The sequence below is a fragment of the Strix aluco genome, chromosome 3 (assembly GCF_031877795.1).
Source record: "Strix aluco isolate bStrAlu1 chromosome 3, bStrAlu1.hap1, whole genome shotgun sequence".
In the NCBI taxonomy this organism is placed as follows: domain Eukaryota; kingdom Metazoa; phylum Chordata; class Aves; order Strigiformes; family Strigidae; genus Strix; species Strix aluco.
Window position 1 is genome coordinate 45318192 of NC_133933.1, and position 25611 is coordinate 45343802.

General features: G+C 38.2%; 1 protein-coding gene across 1 annotated transcript in view; it reads right to left on the minus strand.

Moving 5' to 3' along the window:
- The window catches only part of WDR64 (WD repeat domain 64), a 77793-nt gene extending 53038 nt beyond the window's left edge, over positions 1 to 24755 (minus strand). Inside the window, 6 exon segments of the mRNA XM_074820531.1 lie at positions 2128 to 2235; positions 10181 to 10210; positions 13420 to 13523; positions 14013 to 14115; positions 23753 to 23883; positions 24605 to 24755. Coding sequence (XP_074676632.1) covers positions 2128 to 2235; positions 10181 to 10210; positions 13420 to 13523; positions 14013 to 14115; positions 23753 to 23883; positions 24605 to 24755 — 627 coding nt within the window.
- Positions 24756 to 25611: the final 856 nt, after the last annotated feature.

Here is a 25611-nt window from a genome sequence, read left to right on the forward strand (position 1 = left end):
CTGTGAAATGTAGAAGAGTTTATTAGATATTGCATGAGTCCTTAAGTTGACTAAACATGTCAGGCTTATCTACTTAGATCAGCATTCAATTCTTTGTTTTTTTCAAGCTCCCCCTGTGATAGCTGTTTCCTGGTATTAGAAACTCATGGAAGATCAAGTGAAGCTAAATGCAAACTTTAAGGATTTCAGTGAGGCTTTATTTCAGAGGTAGCCTCTTCCATTTTGGTGAGGAAATACTACTTACAAATTTTAGGGATGATCTCCCTGTGCTAAGTAGGATAGTATATTTACTAAGATTGTATATGGCTTCCTGTTCAAAAATAAGATGCTCTCTAGAAGAAAATGGAAAATAGTAAAATTGAAGAATTATTCAAACCACAAAATGCAGCAGTAATGCACAGAGAGAAATTATATCAGAATCTTAATTACTAATACAGCCTGGGAGTACCAAGTGTACTTACACAGGCAGGTGTCTGAATTTTCAGGAACTGAGACAGTGCGAATGAATACAGTTGCAAGTCATTGTGGTATTTTGCTAGACTGAGAAGGCCTGGGAATGGGATTTTGGGTCATTTGCATCATACCGTTTATTGGTTCTACTGCCCAGCTCCATCTGTTATTTGATTAAAGCATCCTTGCCAACCTAAACTGGCAACTGTTCAAATGCCATAGGAATTAACTGCTTCAGTGTTGTCTGTGTAGCACAGAAACATTAGAGACATAACACAGATACAGAACTGTCTATATATTACTTCTGTGGTCTCAAAAGAGAACTGCTCCCATTCAGCCACAGAACAATTCCAGCTCTCACTGATGTAATGACTGGAGGAAACCTGGAGAATAATGAGTGGAGAATAAATTTTTTGAGCCTTCCTTCACAGGAGTCCAACTGGATTGACTGAAAGACTTCTATTGACCTGTCTGAGCTTGGGGAGCGGTCTTTTAATAACAAAAGTATAGAATCATAGAATACCAGGTTGTAAGGGACCCCAAGGATCATCTGGTTCAACCTTTCCTGGCAAAAGGACGATCTAGACAAGATGGCCCAGCACCCTGTCCAGCTGAATCTTAAAAGTGTCCAGTGTTGGGGAATCCACCACTTCCCTGGGGACATTATTCCGGTGGCTAATTATTCTCATTGTGAAAAATTTTCCTCTTGCGTCCAGTCAGAATTAACCCAGGAGTAAAGTGTACCCATTACCCCTTGTCTTTTCCATGTGACTCCTTGTAAAAAGGGAGTCTCCATCTTCTTTGTACCACCCTTTAAATACTGGAACATGGTGATAAGGTCTCCCCTAAGCCTTCTCTTCTCGGGGCTGAACAAACCCAGTTCTCTCAGCCTTTCCGCATGCAGCAGGCTTCCCAGTCCTTTGATTATCTTTGTGGCCCTTCTCTGGACCCCCTCCAGCCTGTCCACATCTTTTTTTGTATAGCAGGGACCAAAACTGAGAACAAAAAAAAAAATCCTAAGACTTGATCTTATCCTAAAAATATTTACTTTGCTTCTTCTCATCTTCTCAGCCAGCTCAGTATTGCTGAGAAAAGTGCCAGGAACAGGAAGAAAAAGCTAAGGTATGGATCAGAATTCCTTGCAAAAATTGTACTTTGTAATAAGGCATTCAAGAAAACTTTAATAGTTTGGACATACACTATCAGCATCAAGGTGATTTTGCTCTTGGAAAGTCCTGAACAAATTGCAGGATATGAAGAAATATTTTCTTTAAATCAGGAAGTTACCTCAAAGGAGTCTATGTTAAATTCCTTGGAAAACCTGTCCCTTGATTCTTAATAGATTCCGAGATATACATATGCACATGTACACACATTAGATATACACGTGCATGCATATGAATTAGATATACATAGAAAATAAATTCTTTGGGGGGTTGTTGGCAACATAGTCCAAAATTTTTCTCTTCCAAGTTTTTAAGAAACTCTAATAATCCCAATTGGTGTGGAAAGGGTATTCCTTCTTCACAATAAATTCCACTGTTTTACTGAGTTCCTACAAAGACAAAAGTTAATGCCTTCATCCTGTTAGACAAAAGGAATATGAATGCATATTGAAAACAAAGATGAATCTTTTTCAGGCTTCCTCTTTAACATTTGCCTGATCCTACATAATACCTGACTCCCTTTTGATTTATAGTCCCAGACAACGACTGTTCTTTCAGTTACTGCCACGACACATTTCAGCTGAGGTAGGAAATCACATCCAGTGATCCAAGCAGTATCCTGATGAAAATAAAAGGGTAGATAAAGAAGGATTTTCTGTAAATTTACAAACTGTCATTTAAGTACATATTTTCAACTATCTCCACATAAATCTCATATACTCTGCACTAGCAGCGGCTAGGTCCAGCTCCAGCTAACAGAACTGCAAGTTCTAACTCCAGGAATAGCTCATACATGAAGTTACAGAGACACCAGGCTCAACCTCTGCTATCAGTGACTCACCTCAGATGCACAGATGTTGCACATGAGAGGAAACAATACATACATACTGTTAGTTGAACTGTAATGACACTCTGGGAAAAGCGCTCTGAGCAGAGGAAACTTAAGCTAAAACATCCATGGTAAAGCAGATTAAATTTTTACTTAGATACAGTTTAGTTCAGAACAAAAGAAAGTTAAAGGCAGTCAAAATTTCAGCTATAATAGCACAAACCCTACTGAAACAAATGTTTATGAAAATAAGTAAATTGTATTAAATAATTTTCATTCTTCCAATAGGTAGATCTAATATTTACAAAGATATACATCTGCCCATATTAATCTGTCGTTCAACTATACCTCCAATTATACAGGTCTTAATGTAAAATTATTTATCTTGCAAAGTATAAGATTAGAGACTCAAATTCACTATAACACTGGCCAGAATTTTACTTTTTTTTTCCTCAAAAATGTAATGGACCTTCCTAAATGAGAGTGGGATTGAAATGGAATATGCTCCATTTGCTATGTCTGCCATGGCACGATTATCTATTCCTTTAAAATAATTCAGAACATCTATAAAATAATACTGACTGAAACATCTTACTTTCTTTTCTAGATTAAAGTGACAAAGAAACACTTGACACAGACTTAAACACTGCTACTGCAGTTCTTCAATAAGCTACACCTACCTGTAACCACCAAAAAACTAGTGCCAGTGGAAGTACTTGGTAAACAGCTAAAACAGGGACCTATGTTGTTAAACATAGTTTACATCCGCAAAGTGAGTTAGGAAGCAAAAAAGCACAATACTAAAGCAATGGCAAATCAAAGGCAGCTGCTGATGCTTCTTCTTTTATTTCCATAGTGGTACACAATATTGATTTTGCTGCTAGTGTAAAGGGTCTAAAATACAGACAAAGTGATATCAACACTCTATTGCAGGAGAAAGCTTCTTTCCTTCCTAATGGCCTGTGGGAAAGTGGTGATACATTTACAAGGATTTCTTGTGTTGTTTTCTACAATAAGCACATGGCAAATGTCAGTCCTGCAAAGGCCTTATGGATTGCTTGGTAGTTCTTATGGAAGACTTTTGTTAACTGTGGCTTTTTGGGGTCCTTACTATAGTGTCAGATAATAATGACTAACTGGTGTGAAAAAGTTGATTTTACATTTGTAATTAAGCTACTATTTTGTAGTCCTGGCTTGTGATGATGCAGTCAACATAACAGAGCTGCATCTTGCAAAGGTTTCGCAGGCTGTCACATGTAGTGAGATGGTACTGAGGCAAAAGGGTGATCAAAACCAAGCAGTAAAGAGAATCTTTGCACTTAACTGCTTACAGAGAAAGGGGCAGATGTCGCTCCGCTTTCTTTTTTGTGTTGTAGTTGAATTTTAGGCAATCAAACAAGCCCTGATGAAAGGACTTAAAACATCGATACCAAAAACTTTATTTCATAACTTGCCTAGAAATACAACCAAGAATCTCTGATATTACTTTGAAACAATTAAAAAAACCAAATCACGTTACCAGACAGTGATCTGAGAAGGCATGACTAGTAGTTTTTCACAGATTAAATGCCACCTCCTGTGAAAAGTTCTGTCCCCCACACATGCTGTCTTAGTAACTGAATCTTTCCAAGTCAGTCAGTGTATGCCTTGAGAGGGGACTTACCACAGCTGAACACAAAGTATTTCTCACCTATTTGGGAGAAACAACTCAGTTAACCTGTGAGGATAATCTTAGAAGACAGAAGAAAGTCAGATGGCTGATAACAGTTAAGGAAGAATGAGTGGGAAAGGCTAGATGTTAGCTTGGCAACTCAAGGGAAATGTCTTCATCATACTTAAACGTCTTTTAGGCATGTTAGCTCAAGGCTACTATTCTGTTTTCCCATACTGAAGGTCAAATTCAAATACTTTGAGAACATAAGACAGAGCAAAAATGGCTGTTGTCATTTGGGCTGGCAGGGGATATTCTCTCAGGGCACAATTTATTAATTCTAACAGAGGAATTAAGCAAAATATTAGAACAATGATGTTCACATGTCCAGCAGTGAGCTACAGTTTACAGTGAGTTACAGTTCTCTAAAAGTCTCAAAGAGCAAATGTTTTCCTTTAACCTCTGCCTCAAGGCCTACTATCAAAGTTTACTCTCCTGAAGCTTTCTTCTAAAGGTGTTATAGGGCACCTCTTCAGCAGCCTGTGAAGGTCTACCTGCAGGTAAAAATGCACTGGGTATTTACTGGGTGCTGGCACCTGACACTGAGACATTTAAGTTTTTCTTTCAGCTGAGGTCAGAGCCCTTTCCACAGGATGGAATAACTGAAGGGAAAGCTAGATCCTTTCTCACTGATGATAGAAACAGATGCCAGGGACACATTGCCCCTTTGAAAATCTGACATAGTCACTGGAGTCAATTAATTTATTTTAGATTTTCATATGCACAGATAAGTGGGATTCAACCTTTCACATCCAGGAAAAATGAAAAACATTTAACTTTCCACAACTACGTAACTAAACTTTACAAAATGTAGTTAGCTTCTTAATTACATTGGAGTCTCAGTTAGTCCATATACTTATATTCTACAGGGCCTTAGTAGTGTCTGCTTCCCACCAATCTTCAGAATAACTTTGGTTCCAGCTTTATTAGGCAATTCTGGATATCAGTTTCTCCCTCATTATTCTCGCCATGTAGCTAACGATGCTGAGCCACCAAACAGGGTACAAGCATGGGCTTCAGCTTCTCTCTCTTGTCACAGTATCTGTGACTAGAAAATCAGACTGTCAAACAAGAACTTGGTAGTAGTTAGTCTCTAGGCAAATGAAACAAGGAACACGCACCCATGCATTGGTATGTAAAGGTACCTTAATGCTTAGGATGTTCTCAGGGAAAATCCTTCTCTCATAGGATTGAGGAGTATTACTCCCCTAAAGAATTAGCACTGAAAGGGAAACAGATGTTGGAATAACACGTGCCTTCTGTTCTGACTGTTTTTAGTCCAAATAGGAACAGCTCTATCTTCTAATTCAGTGAGGGAAAGGCCTGCTTGCAGTTAAGTAAACATTTAAAAACCAGTCAAAATTGAGCTTGATCTTTCTTTTCCAGTGAAGCATCCTAGCCATTGTATTGTAGCATCCACTGGCTTAGAGACATGATTATCATTAATATACTATTTCACTAAAAAGAAAAGAAAAACTGACAGAAATTACAACCTAAGAAGCATTAAAACCACTTCTGGCTTGAAGAGTAAATAAGAACGTGTGTTCATATGAAGTTTTTTTTACAACATCTATACAAAGGCTACACACATCAGGCTATGTCTAATACACATACAAATAGAACCATATGGTGTACAGATTCAAATTTTCCTTACTGCATCTGGACTGCAATGAACTTTTGAGTGAAAGCAGAAAGACATAGGTAGGGAAGCAATGAACACTCCAACAGGAGGAAAATGTTGGCCAAGACAGAATTTCTCTTGTAAGATTCTCTTCTCTAGAAGATATATATTTCTAATTACTTAGGCAGTCTATAAAAGTATCTGAAAAAATCAGGCTTCAACATATGACATGCAATTTGTATATGCCAGCAGAAAGCAAGAATTAATAAAAAGTACTCCAGATTTATCCTCTTCGTTCCTTTTGCATTATTTATAGGCACAGTCATATTTTATAACATAACAGCAAAAGCAGAAAAAAATGTGTTTATTGAACCAGTTTATTAGTAGTTGCAGTCAGGGAAAGATCCAGCATAGAGAAATCGAAATTTCCTGGAACAGGCAGCAATAGAAGTGTTTTCATGTATACAACTGGTTTGTTCTCATCTTAAGACTAGACAAAATTGCACTAAATTTGTCTTTAATAATTCCAGTGAAATTACTTAAATTACACCAAAGATCAGTGCTTATAAAGGCCTGGAGAGACCACTATATTAACCGAGTTTGGCTTCCTGCATAGCATGCTCTGGAGAATGTCTACTGAGAAGTTTTAGAGCCTGATGGAGACAGAGAGATTGTTCAAGTCAGCTAGCACTGCCTTCCAGGCCAGTTCTTGTTCAAGGACCTCAGGCTGTGGAATAAAGAGGCTGTGTAAACAGCAGAGAATGGTGCTCTATCCTTAAGATCAAAAATGAAAGTTCTTGACCAAAACAGGCTCCTGGTGTGGCTTGAGACTAGTCTGAAACTAACAGTATGAAAGTCCTGAAGACAGCAATGCACAAATTAATGTATTAATTTGATACACTGAGAAGTGGCTGAGAGTCTGCCAGAGACTATAAGCCAAACAGCTGCCTAGTTGCAGCTTTAGAGCAAAGGCTGTAAGAATTTCTCTTCTTAGCACTGCCATACTTGACAGACAAACAAGGCAGCTGCACCAGATCAACCTTTTCATTATTTCCTTGTTTCATCCTGTCACTCAAGGGCTCTATCTTCACTCCCTCATTTCCGATACAGTTTCTGTTTCAGCTTGTTTGGCTCATCCATTGGGTCTGTTTATGCTTTTCTATGCTACGTTTAAATGACATTTCATTTCCATTCTTCAAGAGAAGTGACTTGTTCATTACCAGTATTCCCATCATCATTCAATGATTCTATGCTGACTACTATTTTTGGGACCTGTCAGCTGGAGAATTGGTAACCCATGCACTCTAGTGGTTTTTTCAGTGCTCATCTTTTAAAACAGAAAGTCATATGGTACTAAGTCAAATACTGTACAGAGTTTTAAGTATGTTATATTTATGCCTCCATTCTTTTCACTCAGTCACATAATCCCACCAAGAAATGAAATCAGGTTTTCTTGAAATGACCTGTTCTCCCTAACATCCCTGGAACAAACCAGTAAATGATCTGTACTCATAGTTCATGTTCCATTTATACCATCATGATTCTGGGAAAGTTCCAATGGCTGCAGTCCACTGGATTTTACTTTCAGAACTACTATGTTTCGCAGCCTTTCTGGCTCAATATCCTCAGGGTCAAGACCTGTCACTGGTTGAGTAAGTCTCTGTTCTGAAACATCTTAAGAATGAGAACACTGACTGGAAGAAGGTAGAGGAACCTCAGGACTGTTCTGCAGTTTGTTAGCCACCCTCTACACACTTCATAGTTTATCAACAGATGGAAAGTTTGGAGTCTGATAACTTGTCTCTGAATTCAGTACCTTAATTCTTTTGCACAGAGATGCATACAAATATATAGCTTGATCAATTAGCTAATGCCAGTATTGATGATGATGTTAAAACTGATGAAAATGGCATAACAATTGTAGTGAGAAAAGAATGGACTGTTATTTCTATAGATAAAAAAAAAGAGAAATGCAAGCCCTGCAAGGCAAAGGCAGCTTTCTCTCTTTAGCTATTCAGAAATTAACCATAAGGTATTATTCATAGTGGTACATTATAACCATTTGGTGCTGAGGTCTTCAACTAGTATAGTTCACCAAATCTTTAATAAGTAAATGGTGGGTGATGAATCACACTCACATAAGATATTGTCCTTTGATTTTTAATAAATGTTTAGATAAAAGCTATTAAAATGCAACACTTCAGTTTTAATAAGCATGCTTTACAACAGAAAAACTGTGAACCAATTCTAGAGATATATCTCTCAAAGAATCCTCGAGTTAATAAACTTAATAGCATCATACATTTCAATTGTCTGCAAAGTAGCATTTATTATCTCAAAAAAATCCAGAATTTTATTTAATTGCAATTTGGGATAAGGATATAGAATTTCAATTTTAAGAACAAAATAGCTTAAATTATGTTCTGCAAGCATAAAAATCTTTTAACAACCATCAAAAAGTTCAGGAACCTCAAGCCCAGTAAAAGCCATTTTGACTCTATTTTCAGTGAAGTAGTTAGAGGAAGGATGAGAAGAAAGTAAATTGGCTAAGGACAAGACTATTCAGTGCAAACACTTAAGAATGTTAGGTAAGATTGCCTATTCCCTAAGACAAGGCAGAGCACAAAGCAGAAGAGAGTAATTTTTAACTAGACCACCTGAAAATGTCACAATCCTGATACCAAAAAAGTGAATATAACAATAACAAGAGTAACATGACATCACCAAATACTATTAAATCTGTCAGACAAAGAGCCAGAGGGATTTTATAAGGGCATGGGTTTCTCTTTTCTCTTCACTAACCATCAGCTCCCCAGGCACTTAAATGTCCCTGAGAAGCCAAAGATTTTCCCCCTGAAAGACTTTACACCCTATGGTAGAGTCTGCTATGCTCAGCAGGAATGATCCCAACCAATCCAGTGATCCCCAGCAGCAATGATCCTCCATCCCAAAGGGAAGGAATCGAAACCATTTCTAACCAACTTCTTCCTTTCCCTAGGGAAGGCTTGAAAAGTGGACACATCTCAGCTGGGAAAGGACGGGAGAGTGGCATGTAACAACAGAGACAGCAGATCAGGCTAGACCACACAGATCTGGTGCAGAGCTGAACAGAAGTGGGTGCTCACAGATACTAACCAGTGTTATCTGTGGATACTAAGACTAACAGTTTTGGTATTGTATTTGTTTGGAGTCACAATCCTTACAATTATGGTATTACACCATAATACTGGGAGATACCATTATGTTACATATATCCTCTTTTCACACTTTTTATGGCAGAGATGTCCTTCATGGTGTCTAATTCTGCCATGGCTGCCAAGTATCATCCTACTGCCACAGCAAAAAGACCTCCATATCCACTTGAGGAATCGGTCCTAAGATTGGTGCTTAGTGCTCAGAGAGGAAAAGGACCCTGCAGCCACATACTGCCCACTGCATCAGGCTGGTGCTCCAGCTTCTTCCAGCTTGTTCCCCTTGGCATCTCTGGGGACAAGCACTAAATATTGTTCTGATCCTACCTTTGCATATTTGGACTTGGGAAGTTGTTCCTACAAACAATGCAGGAAGAAAGTACTAAAATTCACTCCTGTAACACAGCTGTAGGAGAAGCTCTAAGCTGATTCTAGTCAAAGTTTCCAAAAGTCGATAGGTCCCAAGAATGTTTCTCAAAGTTTACCTCTCTGCATTGATTTGACAGGTTGGGTTACTCCTTGCAAGAAATTAAATGCAACGCAGGCCCAGAGCTGTTTTCTGAGTTGTAGTAGGGCCTGTGGTCTGGAGTACTTCTATTGCATTTTAGAATATCCACAATATCTAAGAGATAATCAACAAAATGCACTGCCCCCTGGCACAAGATACCTACATGGATTTTTAGGGCAAGAGGTCATGTCATTTTGTTAAGACTGATGACAGTTCTCTTGTCTGCAGGTCATCTGAAGGAAGCTCATTACCTCATTAAAATCTGCAGTGATACTCCCAGGGTAAAAATGAGCTTTTAAAGTATATACTGTGTAGCCAACCAATCTACTTAACAAGATGCAGAACTGCTTTTCACTAATGAACTTATAATTTTTCTTATTTAAGTTTTACAGTGACAATTGAAGTGTTGGATCTTAGAAGAAAAAATTCTGGGAAGGTAATGGGTAAAGGAGAATTTGGTAGAAAAAGCAGCATTTATCTGAGATTTCTTTTTATCAGAGGAAAGAAATCAAGTTACTCAATGGTTTCTATAACTGAAAGGAATAAATTGAACCTGTTTGACCTATGGTATCCTATGACAAATTATGCAGAAGTCTCAAGGTTCGAAGTAGCATTAGAACAATGCTCAGTTTCTAATCATTTCACTTTAGTACCCGCTGATTTTTAATTAAAATGATTTAGCAGAAGGAGGAAAATGAACTTACTTCAACACTAGTGGTTGCCAGAACCCTCATCTGAAAAAAACAAAAATATGTTGTCACAACAAGAAGTTAGCAATTAAATTAGAAGTCTGAACACTGCCAGCTCTCCTGTATCACAGGTAGAAAAGAACAATAATAGACAACAGAAAGAGTTTGCAGTTAAGATCTTCTTAAGATCTTTAACCTACTTACCACCTGTTCCTCTATACATACTGAAGAACTTAAAACCTCTTTTCCTCTCACAGTTGTTTCATGGTTTGTTTGTTGGTTTGTTTGTTTGGGTGGTTTTTTTTTTTTCAAATTGAGATTTTTTTTTCTTTCAAATTAAGAACAAAATAAGTAAAAAAATACCCATTTTTTGCAGTGGAGTACAGATCAGCTGTTCTTCTGATGGAATTGTGCGTCTAACGGTCTGGCACAGCTGGAACAGCTTCAACTCCTGTAAGAGCTAGGATGTGTCATACAGAAACACAAGATAATGCTGTCCCAGATGACATGTCAACTAGTGCCATTAAATGTGACTCAAAACCTGGAGTGTTTCAAGTGACAGGGTGGTAGGCATACCTGTCACCATCATCCAGTAGAGACAGGATTACCTTCTTTGTTCTTTAACAAAACTACTATCCAGTTTTCAAAAGCACTTCCAACCTTTTCCCTTCTGAAACACCCACAGCTGCTTTTTCAACTCTTGCCCCTGTCCCTCGTTAGTAATTAATCAGTGATGCCTCATCTCAGCAATTCCACATTTCATAAACCAAGAAGCTAGGATCAGAATCTTTCTTCCCATAGAAGTGTGATGCCCAGTGTCATCATGGACATAGTCTTTGAGCAGAGTTTAAAACTATTATTAATCAGGAGTTTAATATCCATGCAGTTACCAGATTTGACTTTATCTACAGTAACATTAACTAGAGTGTGCACAGAGAATTTTCCTTAAGGCTGCCTACTTCTACAGGTCTTCTGTGCTGATCAAGGCAGCATCCATGCCTGAGAACTTGAAAAGGGTGTCTCATGTTCTAGAGTATGCAGGAAATGGCTGATAATGCAGAACTGCATACAGGTGTTGAAGCATATTGGGTCCACATTTGTTGTAGAAAGCAATGCTTAGCCCTCAAATAGAATCACAGAATCATTTAGTTTGCAGAAGACCATTAAGATCATCAAGACCAACTGTTAAGCTAACACTGCCAAGTCCACCACTAAACTATGGCCCAAAGCACCACATCTACACATCTTTTAAACACCTCCAGGGATGGTGACTCAACAACCTCCCTGGGCAGCCTGTTCAGATGCTTGACAACCCGTTCAGTGAAGAAATTTTTCCTAACAACCAACCTAAATCTCCCCTGGTGCAACTTCAGGCCATTTCCTCTTGTCCTACCACTTCTTACTTGGGAGAACAGACCAACACCGATATCGCTACAACCTCCTTTCAGGTAGTTGTAGAGAGTGATAAGGTCTCCCCTGAGCCTCCTTTTCTTCAGGCTAAACAACCCCAGTTCCCTCAGCTGCTCCTCACAACACTTGTTCTCCAGACACTTCATCAGCTCTGTTGCTCTTCTTTGGACATGCTCCAGGACCTCAATGTCTTTCTTGTAGTGAGGGGCCCAAAACTGAACACAACTATTTGAGGTACAGCCTCACACTGACTTCTGTGGTATATTTGTGCATCTAAGAATACCATATGTTTAATAATTCTAGAAATGGAACAATTACACAAAAATAAGCCTCTCTGTCTATTTGTCAATGCACTGCTCATGAACTCATATTTTGGCCCCTCCACCCAGGGCACAAGTCACCCCAAGCAGCATCTTCAGGGCAAGCATCTTCATATTCCCTTACCAATATGCTGCAAAGCCAAGCTAGACAAAACAACTCCCTGGATGAGATTTTAAGGCCTGATCTCTTTAAATCCTTGGTCTTTGAGAGAAGAAGAATGATGCAAAAGTTGCTAACTCTGTATATGCCTTTGTGATGTGAAGTCATATTCTAGCAACAGGACTCAAATGACTGCAATGCTAAAGAACTAGTTTTCTCTCTTGCATCAAGATATATCAGAGCAATTCTAATGAAGTCAAAAGTCACTGGCTCAGACAAACTGAGATCAGAGATCATATCATAAGTAAACGACTGCCATCATAATGCCTTAGTCATTTTCAGAACATAGTTTTATAAGTGAAGTTTGAGGTCTCTAATTCACTGCGTTAAGCAGCTGGGTGTAAAATCATTTACACTGCAGTCACTGATGTCAGAGTGACATCAGTCCAGTCTATCAAGAAGCAGCAATTCAACTTGAAAACAGCATGGGGAGGTAGGAGGTGGGGAAGAGAGTTATTTTTAACATTATACTTTATGAAATTATTTTTCGTAGGTACATAAGAGGGATAATGCTCTGGAGGACAGAGAACTAGGCTTTCAAATAAATTATTTCAGTACTTAGCAAAACTGCCGTACTGCTTTGTTGTTTAATCATCCACAGGAGTTCTTTGTTGCTTTACATGTTCCTGTCATAAGCATTATGCAGTAATTAGCTAAAACCCCTAGAAAGCATTAGTGCTGCTTTAATGCTTTACTACATTGTCTGAAACAACTTTTAATAAACTGGTTGTATTCAAATTGTACAAATGTAAAGCGCCAATGAGCATGGATGTATGATGTACCCCATAGCATCTAGAAGTGCATGCCCCTGAATAGTAATAAAATCATCTGGGGGAATCACTTACATATTATACTTTAACAGCATCTTGAGCCTGAACTTCTACTTAAAATGGTACAGATCTCCTTACAGTTTGCTGATAAGGGGAGTAACTGTGAAGCAGTGTCATGCAGACTGTCAGAAAACACGACTTTCTAGATATTGCTGTATTGAATAACTCTTCTTTGCTAACAGCTGATAAATGTTTCTGTCCATTCCAGATATTCTCAGTAGCTGTAGTAAATAGTTAATTCTCTGGTTTCCACTGTATATGCAGAAGTTAATTCCAATAGCAAACTAACTTAAGAATGTCTTATTAGCCATCTCTACTTTCTGTCGACTTCTGTGGACTGTTCAGTAGGTTTATAATTGAAAATAACAATGCATATTTCCTACTGTACCTAAAAATATAGAAAAAGTTAACTTTAATTTGAAAAGTTATTTAGCTTTTTTTTTTTAGTAGTAGTTTGCATGCTAGATCACAGTTCACTCACTTCCCATATATACTACTTAATGGACTAATAAAAAAAGTTTGAGTCAGAATTACCTGGTTGTTAAAAATAGTTAGCACTCCTTTCTGAGAGGATGTTACTGTGAAATCCAGATGGGGCACCTTCACTATACCCTTAATCACATCTTGTCTCTTGACAACTGTCAGTGACAAAATATTACTCTTCATCTTACAGACATAGAAAATCTAAACAAATAGAACCATAGTATCAACATTTTATCTTCCTGAAATGCATATCGGTACCAACTCCAAGGCAGTAACGCATCATATCATAGATTATCCTATACTTGATTGAAATAATCATGTTGCATTTTTAAATATCATTAATGCATTATGGATGTGCTAGTTCTTTCTAAATTATTTTTTAAAAAAGGCAAAGAATAACTGCATAAATAAATAGTCTGAGTCAGACAAATTCATAATTTCAAAATAATTTAGGAAAATGGAGAGCTGGGCAAGGCAACAGTGGACTGTTCATATGCAATGAGTTTTGTAAAAGAAACCATATATTCTGGAACACGTAAGAAGATGAAGCATGAATAATAAACACAGACATGTGATCTTATTACTGTACTTTCAACAAAGTGTGCAACACACGGCATTAAAAAAAAATAGATGAAGTACATCACCTGCATGAGTAACCTGCTGTTTTTCAGATACAAGGAAAACCATGTTTTCTTCTTTCAGCTGGGAAGACATGGCATCACTTTCTCCTATGAAATAGCCAAAAATCTAAACAAAACAAAATAGGACAGAACAAGCAATTCATAACAAAACTACTTCTGCAATATATGTTTATTTGTATAAAGTCAAATATTTACCTCACATTTTTATCATTTAATACTCTTTGAGTAAGTTTCCTAGTGTTATTTGCCTTAACCATTAGCTATCTATAACTTTAGATTGCTGAGATCTGCTACTCAGGCACAATCTTTCTTCAATGTTTGGAAAGAAGACAGCATAGACAGGGCTTCTAGGAATAAAAATCATCTAAATGACAAAGCTGTTAGTACAGCTTTGCCTTGCAATGATTTTTGTTTGTAAATAATCATCTTCAATTTCCTTTTTCCAGTTTTACCTACTTGTGCTTTCTCAGCTAGACTTCAGCTGACAGTAAAAGGCAGACAGAACAGACTTCTCTATATAAACTGAAAGATTCAAAGTAGCATAGTGGTTTAGCCTGCACAGAAAAAGAGCTTTTCCACAACGTTATGTAGATTCCCATTTTCCTGAAAAAAATTGAATATAAAGTCCATTTTTTAAAATTCTTTTTCAGCCATCTGCCTAAGCCTGGCAATGTTCCATTTGTACTGATGGAGATCCCTACACAGGATATTTAGGCAAGTAGCTCATTTCTATTCCAGGGTGTGACATGCTGAAATGCTCTCCAAAGCTCAAACTCTGTACCCAAGAGTATGTCAGTCATTTCCTCAGGTAATTAGTTCAGCCCCACTCAGCTGTACAGAATTTTTAATCTCCTTTCTTATATTATGGACATTATATATACCCTCTTTCTTGAGTTCCAAAAGCAATGCCCCTTTGGATGCAAGACAAAACTTTGCGCTTTTTTTCTAGTTCAATATTTTTCATGGTATGCAACAGAACTCCCATATTTCTTCTTTGAGAGATTCAGATGTACATCTTTCAAAAAACAAATTCTTACACAACATTACTCTTCATCCTTCACTTCATAGTTCCCTCCTTACCATGCACACAATTATTATCTATCATACATCATCAGCCAATACATCATCTATTATAGCTCCTTACATCCGTCTTTCTAGTTCACTGTAATATCACCTTGTCTTTCCATCCTGTATCAAGACAGGATACAGGGTTTTTAGTATCCTAAATTCTAGGTGTATGCTCTTTCTGCAAAGGCATAATAACATAATCTTCACACATGAATCAAGAAGTGGTAATACATATGAACTGCTTTTCACTTTACAGCATTTTCATTCACAGTTGATTCTCACTGTTCCACCTGAATGCCCCAGTTCTTTAGTATTAAGTAGAAGGGTTCTGAAAGAATTGGTGTGGCTAGAACATTATAATGGAGTGTTTCCCCAAAAAATCAAGGATGTACTCTTTCCACTATCATCAATTAATATTCTTGTAACAGGTTTGCACCTATAATACAAAGACAGTGTTACAGAATCACAAAGTCATGAGGTTGAAAAGGACCTCTTGCAATCATTTAGTCCAACTCCCCAGTACAAGGAGGTCAGCTACACCAAGTTGCTCAGGACTGTGTTCAGTTGGGTTTTGAATATCTCTAAGGATGGAGACTCCACAAACATTTTGGGCAACCTGTTCCAGTGTTTGATCACCCTCACCGCAAAAAAGTGTTTTCTTGTGTTCAAATGGAATTTCATGTGTTTCAGTTTGAGCCCATTGCCTCTTGCCCTAGAATCATGGAATAGAATAGAATCATAGAATAGTGTGGGTTGGAAGGGATCTTTAAATGTCATCTAGTCTAACCCCCCCACAATGAGCAGGGACATCTTCAACTAGATCGGTTTGCTCAGAGCCCCGTCCAACCTGTCCTGTCAGTGGGCATTATGAAGTCTGTCTCTCTCTTCTTCATTCCCTCCCCATTAGGTATTTACACACAGTGTTAAGAGTCTTCTCTTCTCCAGACTAAATGGTCTCAGCTTTCCTAACCTTTCCTCATATGAGAGGTGCCTCAGCCCCCTAATCTTCATAGTCCTTCACTGGACTTGCTCCAGTAGCTCCATATCTCTCTTGTATTGGGGAGCCCAGGTCTGGACATGGTACTCCAGGTGTGGTCTCAAGACCTGAATAGAGAGGAAGGATCACCACATTTGACCTTCTGGCAATCCTTTTCCTAAGCCAGCCTAGAATGCTGTTGGCCTTCTCTGCTACAAGGATACATTGCTGGCTCATGTTTAAAGGACCAAAGGTCTTTTGTGCAGAGCTGCTTCTCAACTACTCTGTCACCAGTGTACACTGGTGCATGGGGTTCTTCCTCCCTAGGTGCAGGACTTTGCACTTCCCTTGTTGAACCTCATGAGCTTCCTGTCAGTCCACTTCTCCAGGCTGTTGAGGTCCCTCTGAATGGCAGCAGCACAATCCTCTGGTGTATCAGCCACTCCTTCCAGTTTTGTATTTGCAAATTTGCTGAGGGTGCACTCTCTCCCATTGTCCACGTCATTAATGAAGGTGTTAAAAATATTGGCTCCAGTATCGACCCCTGGCATACACCACTAGTGACTTGCCTTCAACTGTTTTTTTTATCACTTACGGGTTCAGCCAGTATTCTTTCCACCTCACTGACCACTTATTTAACCCATACTTTGTCAGCATGCCTACAAGTTATGGAAGACAATGTCAAAAACCTTATTAAAGTCAAGGTAAACAACATCCACTGCTCTCCCCTTACCCACCAAGCTAGCCACCTCATTGTAGAATCCTGTCAGGTTGGTTAAGTATGATTTCTTTGATTACCCCTTTGTAAATCCATGCTGACTACTCCTGATCACCTTGTCCTACATGTGTTTGGAAATGGTTTCCAGAATTAGTTACTCCATCACCTTCACCAAGAATCAAGGCGAGGCTAGTAGTCCTGTACTTCCATGGATCCTTTCTCTTGCCGTTACTGAAGACAGGAGTGACATTTTGCTTTCTTAACTGTATGTTTCTGTTTTCCAGACAGTGGAGAACAGGCCTTTCACCTTTATGGGGACTAAAGTTTTGGTGGGAGGACCTTTTCTTTACGACTGACTGACCTGGTATCAGGTCACTCCTGAGTCTGACAGGATGCTGGATGCAGTGGCTGGGCTAGGTCAGTAGCTGTCCTAAAGCCAACAGAGGTGGAAGTTCTCAGTGAGACACCTAGGTGTGTCCTGTCATGCCTCCTGTAGACATGAGGCGGTGCCACATCTGATCTTTTGCTTTTGCCCAGCAGGCAAAACACTGCCCAAAGAAAGGGCATCTTAGAAATCCCTTACAGCTGCATAAATGGCTTCTGCTGACTCCAACATGGAGACGGGATCCCAGCAAACCCCATCCCATAATGTCTATCAGAGGTTGACATAGAAGATGAAGCAAAATGCAATTTACACATCTTTCAGATATTTGCCACTATAAAAATACAGTTTTCAAAGTGCCAACTACATTTGGGAAAGAGATGCAGAGGTCAGTTCCCCAAGTCATTGATAAATGATAGCTGTTAGACTGTCCAAGATAGCTCTTTTAAATTCTGAAGCCATTAAATGACTAAGGGTAGATTCTAATTTAACTAAAGTTAGTTAACTAAAGACTTTTTAAACTAAAAACTTTAATAAAAAAGTGTCCTTTGAGTATGGGTATACTGTTGTTGAGACTGCTGGAAACTTAGAAAACCCTTGAACATGGAGGTACTTGAAAAAGAGAAACATCATAAAGATAAAGAAATAGCACTCACACAAGGCCATGATCTTTTAGGTCATGGAAGTATATTTGGAAGATTTTGTCAAGCTAAAGAGAGGCCAGATATGTAGAAGTAAATTTGAAAAAATTAGGTCTGTGAGAGTAGGAAGAGAAGAACAAAGGGTCAGGGATAGAGTTCTGGGAATGGGGAGCAGAGAGAGAGAGATGATAAAAGAGAAATATCAAAGGAAAAAGCGACTTGACTTTCAAGACTGAGGGCATGCTCAGCAGTGCCAGAAGCAGCAGGGGAACTCAGAAGAACAGGGATGAAATACAGTCCTTTTAGAAAAAAAACAAGACTGAAGCACAGACAGCAGAAACCATGATGGCTATTTAGGATGTTACAGAAAGTAACTGTTATCAATAATACATTTGAAAAATTAAGTGATAAAAAGGAAGCTGAAGCAAAATCAAGGTTACTTACATTGTTCACAGTGGGTAATTAATGATATGTCCAGTTGCAGTTTATAAATGTGATTTGTCTAACATAACTAGTAGGTTGATAAACATTATAAGAATAAATGTATCGGCTAAGAGAGGCATATCTTCCTCTTTCACCATCTCTCTCAAACAACAGCTGGTCTCAACTAGAATACTCAGAATACTTTCCAGTCTTAAAAAGCCAATTACCATTTCAAGCATGTAAAGGAGCAGATTTTCCTTTTTTTCTTTTCCAGAAAAAGAAAAGTTTCACTTAAAAGGAATGAAAAGCTAAGGAGGATGAGAAAAGTACATGGGACTTAGGCCGGTCAAGTGTTAAATAGAGTCAACATAAAAATAAAAAACTTTAAAAAGTGGAAGAGCTACAGATATGAGTGGAAGAAAAAAAGGATCTATGATCCTCACGAGTAAGTAAATGTCTACATCTTTAAATGTCAAGAGGTGAAAAAGAGATGAGGAGACTTTAGAGGTGTAGTACAGCTACCCTTGTAAGCCTGTGGCATAGTTAGAAGAACAAAGAACACTGGCTCCTTCCTGACATTAGCAACTCTCCAGGATTACCCAAACCATTTTGAAACTGTAGAGTTTGTCAGAGAAATAAATTTTTAAAAGACCACCACCACGTGATATATAGGATACAAACCATTCCCATTTTATTTTATTAGAACCCATTCAAATAAGCCTGGAAATATGTGGTTTGATCCAATCATTACATATAGGATGTTACCACAATTACAGTAGATCAAAAGCTGATGCTGAAGTTATGGCTGATGTAAATTGGGCTTAGGCAACAACCAAATAATCAATGCAGCAATTATTCTGTTTCAGTGTAAGCTAAATCTGGAGAATTTCAGGAGTCAGCAGGTTTCTTAATTCAGTTTTCATCTTTCTCTATACCCAGACTACCCATAAAAGAAATCTTATGCTTTTGTCTGGAAAGGAGCTTAGCTTTATGTCCCATAAGGTATAGATAGCTTGTACTACATATCACCATCAGACTTCCCACTACACAGAAGGAAAACAAAAAAGCAAAAAAACTCACTGCCGCTTTTCAATGCAGTATTATATTTCAAACTGTGCTAGATAAGGCTGTGTCGAGGTAAAGAAATCAATGTCAGGTTGAGGCTGATTCAAGTAGTCTGATCTTTGTCTGTTTCATAACTGAATTATCACTTCCATAATGGATTTCCAGTTACCTAATGTTAAATATTTCTCCCCACAAGAGAAAATAAATAAAAAAACCACATTAACACTTTAATCAGGATTCTTTTGAACAGAGAAATAACAAATATTTCTATTTCATTCCCTACAGAACTCAATATAGTCTCACTGATATCCCTCTTCTACATGAAATGCATGCTGTGAGATGCTGAAGATTCATTGAATACCACATTCCTATTTTTTCAAGAAAGTTTATACACGGGGCATTTTAAAAGGCTGTCATCAGTCAGCTCACACTTGGTAAAATTTGAGGAATGCTCATAGAAAGGGTTCTGGGGAATTTTATCCCAGGCAACTCCCACACAGATTTCATAAGGAAACCAAAGGGGCTGGCTTCACCTCTTTCATTAGACCCCCTGTGCTTGCTTGTGTAATTATGTAATCCAGGTAACTAGCCTGATCGCACTGGAAACTCAAGTAAGGTTTTGGAGTAAAAGATACTCACTCCAGCAAACAAACAGAACTTTTTTCAGTTCTCTTATAAACTAATGGCCCTCAACATAATTTGCTGCTGTTCTGCTTCCCTAAACAAAGGGCTGTCAGCCTGACAGTCACCAGGACTTCAGAAGTACTTTTCTCAACTGGTCCCTGCTTCATACCCATAGAGTATATTTTACTCTGTATAGGATATGTGTCTAGCTTGCCACATCTACACAAGATATTATATCACTTCTCTCCATCTTATACAAAAAGCAGTAAGAAGCTTGAAATGAGCTACAGAATTTTGAATAGTATAACAATTTGACTGGTGCTGTCATGCAGTACTTCAGCATGTCTGATTGCAGTTGGCCATTTCAATAGCTTAGCTTGTATAACATGTACCAGCAAATCCAGAAATGTCTTTTTTCCCCCTATTTTTAAAGAGTTTCAAAGAAATGTTGAGAAAAGCCAGGACCTCACCTTTAAGTATCCTCTCATGTTGAAAGAGGAAGGAAGGAAGAAGGGATGACATGCAAGTAGGAGACATGCAAAGATAACAAAATTTAAATTTACCTCTCATAAGGTGAATTTAATAACAGAGGAATTGGATGTAGCCTAAAGTTCTATCTGTTAAAGAGGGCTTATAGGCAAGTTCACTAGAAGGCAGTTACATGATGTTTGATGTCCTGTACAGCTGTTTCACAGATTTCCCTTAGGCCCTCCTTGAAGAAAATCTTTACTGCCTGACATAACCAAAGTTTGTGAGTAATGTGACATTATAAGTAAAAACAATGTTAAGAGAGGTATTAACCAGAAATGTTCCTATACAGAACCTTATTAAATTGAAAGGACCAAACACACTGTGTTTAGGATGGTATTAGGAAATTACTTGCTAGCAATCGTTAATAACATGTAAAGAACAGGTGTTGGGTATCTTCAAGGTTCAAATAATAACACGGTGTTCCAGTGTAACATATAATGGGAATATGCTAATGAATTTATAGTTCATGCCACTTGTTAATGCCTTACCTTATGACTTTAAGTCCAGCAAGGACTTGCTATATATGGCAGTTCCACCTAAGCTATCATAGAAAAGTTACTGTGTACTCCACAGTACATAACTTGGAGTACACAGTAACTTTCCTATGATAGCATAGGTGGTGCTGTCTTCAGGTAAAAAACAAACAAAAATCTTGCAGTAACGTATAATGATGGATGCTCTTGATACAGATTGGCTCAAACAATGTAAAAATCAGTCATTTTTACAAAATAGTTGCTTGAAACACTATCCATGGGAAAATACCTTAAAAGATACTTTTCTAGAGCAAGTGTTCATAATTTCTTGTAACACATGCAAAAAAAGAGCACCATGTTTAAAAGTAACAAGACAAAGTACTTTTTCACAAAATGTGTAAAACTGTGAATGCTATGGAAGTATCCTTTTTTAGGTGGGTTCAGAAGTAATTTATAAATGGATAGATTAAAAGTCCATCAAAGGATACTAAACACAGACTGCAGTTGCAACTCTGGCACAGAAAATCCTTAAGCTATGTGCAGCCAGAAGCTAGAAGTAACCCAGATCTACTATTTCATAGTTACCTCATTCTTACATGCTTTTTAGAAAGATTTGCTATTTACCGCCACCAGAGACAGAAAAATGGATTACATGGATCTTGCCCATCTACAGATTCACATAATACATACAGAACACTGTGGTTAAAAACACTCTCTAATAAATGCTGCCATACCTCTAATGCCTCACATTTAAAGTAAAGACCAGATTTATCCCTGTGAAAAGGGGAAGAGGAAGGAGAGAAAGCAGAGGAAAGAGAGAAAAGAGAGGAAAGAGAAAAAAGATATTTCTGATGGCTTAGCTAAAGATAGCCTTATCCTCAGAGCACAAATTGCATACTGTAGTCATAAGAGATTTTGCATTTTGTCAAGAAGCCTGAGGCCAATGCATATCAGTGAAGCAGTTCAGAAGAAGACTCAGGCTCCATGCTCCAGATCCTGCTGCCTTGTCAGGAATCTAGTATATCAAACTTTGAGGATAAGCAGTTCTGGTAGACAACTCAGTGCTTTTTCACAAAACAAGATGGAAAAATGCTTTTATTTAGTTAGGTCACGCTTTAACATGTATTCATGTGCATACACATAATAGGATCAAGGATCAGGGGCCAACTTCCTCAATTCATGTAAACCAGTGGAGCATGACTAATGTTTAATAAGAATTTTGATTTGCAGGTTCGGCTGATGTACCAAACAGGTAGGGCTAGGAAAGAAAAGTAGTTCACCTACAAATAAAAATGTAACCTACCCAGGCTTTACTTAATTCATTCTAATTAACCTTTCTAATCAGACTTCCAGTGGCATGGCTTTACAAGGACAGATACCTCTCAAAGTTGGAAAGAGTGGTAAGAAAAATCATACAAATTTGGAATAAAAATAGTCCTGCTTGCTGAAATTACTGGACTGATTTTATAACCAGCATAGTAGGAGCAAATTTTGCTCTTAAGAATCTGCTAGAATTAGCAGCATGGATTCTCCCATGTGTTAAGCTGCTCTGCATGATATATTTAGAAGTCTGAAATTAGCCAGAGATAGTCAGCAGAAAATCCAGTACAGGGAATCTCTTAGCAAAAAGCTTGTAGAGACAACTCTGTCATTTGCAAAATACCCACCTGTTTACCCATATGAAAAAGGTGGGAAAGGCAGGGCTCAGCAAAGGTCTTCCATACTTAATCTTCCACTGACATGATGGCGTGGAAGAATCAGAATCATAGAATGGTTTGGGCTGGAAGGGACCTTAAAGATCATCTAGTTCCAACCCCCCTGCCAGGGGCAGGGACACCTTCCACTAGACCAGGTTGCTCAAAGCCCCGTCCAACCTGCCCTTGAACACTTCCAGGGAGGGGGCAGCCACAGCCTCTCTGGGCAACCTGTTCCAGTGCCTCACCACACTCACAGTGAAGAATTTCTTCCTTATATCTAATCTAAAACTACCCTCTCTCAGTTTAAAGCCATTACCCTTCATCCTATCACTACATGCCCTTATAAAAAATTCCTCTCCAGCCTTCTTGTAGGTCCCCTTTAGGTACTGGAGGCCCCTTTTAGAACTACTCCTCACTCTAGTGAAATAGGTTAGGGATGCCTCTAGGGATTATTTTCATATTTACAACTTCCACGTACACTGAATACTGATACGATGCTCAAGTTTCACATTCCAGGTTTTGGCACTAGGAGCATAGGATTATACTTACTTAAACTAAAAGTATAATAGCATAGGGTACAGAATAACACAAGCTAGAAAGAGCTAAATTTTTACAATATTACAAACTCCTTCAGTTCTCAAGGTCTATACCAGGATGGATATCATCACTGAAATGTCACAAGAGAAATTCCAAAGACAGATTTTACCCTCCTATCTTCAAACATCTTCCCTGGAAACTTGCATTTAATCAACAAATGGACAAATGCAAGTTTCTAAATTGTTTATTATCACACCAAACATGGAGCCTCTTTCCTTCTCAACTTGTCAAAATTAAACATCACTTCTTGAATAGGATAACAGCAACAAGTAAATTACTCTAAGCCAGTTCTTCAATATAGTTTTTGTCTAGATCAACAAAACCAATATATTTTATCTAATTTTCTAGCTTCAAAGGCATACCTGTTTTCCAAATAATTGTTATTTTTAGGAAATGAATGGCAGCCAGGATAAATGAGAGTGCCCCATTATGCCATAGAGCTCATGAACAACAGACTCATGAACAACACATAATCAACAGCTAAACACTGTTACCTTTTAAGATTCTAATTAGTTGTTTATATTTAATCAGGTTTTAGAAATCCTTACCTCACACCATTCTGTTCTTGCATCAAGGTTGTTGGTAATCTTCCTGTAAAAGGCCTTAACATTATGATCCTTGACTTCTGGACCAAGAAAAGTCTGTGTGGTTGTACAGAACTTGTCATAGTCTATCTCATCTGTATGGGTGGAACTGTATACACAGAGTTAAAAACCGGCAAGCTACAGCTTCTTTCCTTATCCCCCCTACCTCCTGTTTTATTTCTCCTTCAATATCAATAGCATGCAAGTTCTAGCTCCTCAACCTGTATTCACAAAAGCATTTTGCAAAAAAAAAAAAGAAAAAAAAAAAGTTCAGTCTTAATGTTCAGTCTTTTCAAAACTACCCAATTTGCAATGCATGACAGGAAACAGATAGATAAAAGAATAGGTGAAAAATTCTCACCTCTTCTTTCCTCCCTTACTTTCATCCCACAATTCTGGTTTGTTGATCTGAACTTGAATGGTGTCTGGAATAAAGTTTATCCTTTCATGCAACAATAGCAACTCAATGAGAAAAGCAAAACTTTGCCCTCCTTATTTACAATTAAGCAACTGGATTTACAGAATTCATCAGGTTTGTGCTTTTACAGATCACTAGAAACACTGCATTGTGCTAACTTGTATATGTGGCAGCTCCACCAATTATATTTTGTGATCAACCACCATAGCATTGTATTTTGACCAGAAGTCCTAACTGGAGGAGAAAAGCAGTCTCATAGCGCAACCTGCCTATTTCCTGTAAAAATCAAGAAGTCACAGTCTGAACACTAATTTCAGGTCTTTCTTATAGTCTTGTCTCTATGACACCTTCTCTCCATATGAAAATCACACTTTTCCATCAGAAAGAGTATCTCTTACCATCATCTTTGATATACAAGCCTAATCTCTCCTTTGTCTTCTGGATTACTGTTTTTTCAACTAGTTTCTGGAACTGCTTCAAAGCATTCCTGAAATCCAGCAATTCAAGAGCAGAGCAATTCTCCTTATCACAATCCTTCTTTTCAGACATCTTTTACTAACAGAGGACAAGTTCTTCTTACAGCCTGGGACAGGCCTTAAATCTTAAACTCCCACGAGTTCATATGAGATGCAGCTGTGTGACAGGTACAGCAAAAAAGAGGTGACTGGCTTAGCATCTCAAGCTGGCAAACACAGCAGTGGACTGTCAATGTCACAACCTCCCATTACATCACAGAACCCTACTTACTGGGTGGCCCTAGGACATGAACCAGGAGCACTAATAACCTGGCATACGAGATTATTTCATGGTATCTGATGCAATTGGTGGTTGAACACACATGAAATTTCTCACTTCTAGAGCCAGACAAGGATTTCATCGTGGTTCAATTCTGCTACACCTGGCACTGCTTTAGCAACATGAGATCACATTCCAGTAAGAACACACCTTTGAGACTAGCTGTTGCAAGTTTATCACATCTTTCAGACTTTTGTACTGAGTGAGGAGGAAGGAAGATTATACCAGTTATCTTTAAGTTTCATATTGTCTTCTTGTGCTGTGGATTATTTCCAAGTTTTCTGTCAAAGGCTGCACACCAACTAACAGAGCTAGGAGCAGTTGCAATTGTGGATTCCCTTGGATCCACACATCATTTGGTGAAGAATGACAGAGCCAATGCTCCATTTACATTTCCTCTGTGACAGGAGAACTGAGACCAGCTCATGTGCTACTGCTGCAAGGCTCAGCCAGGGATCTCAATCTAGGTGGGGATGTCTGGTTTTACAGTAGCAATAAGAGCATTTTACCAGAGAAGTTATGAATGATTATTCATGTTGTACAAAGAGGTCAAGGACATCCAATTCAATCCAAAAAGAACGTTATTGATGATCTAGACGAGGGGATTGAG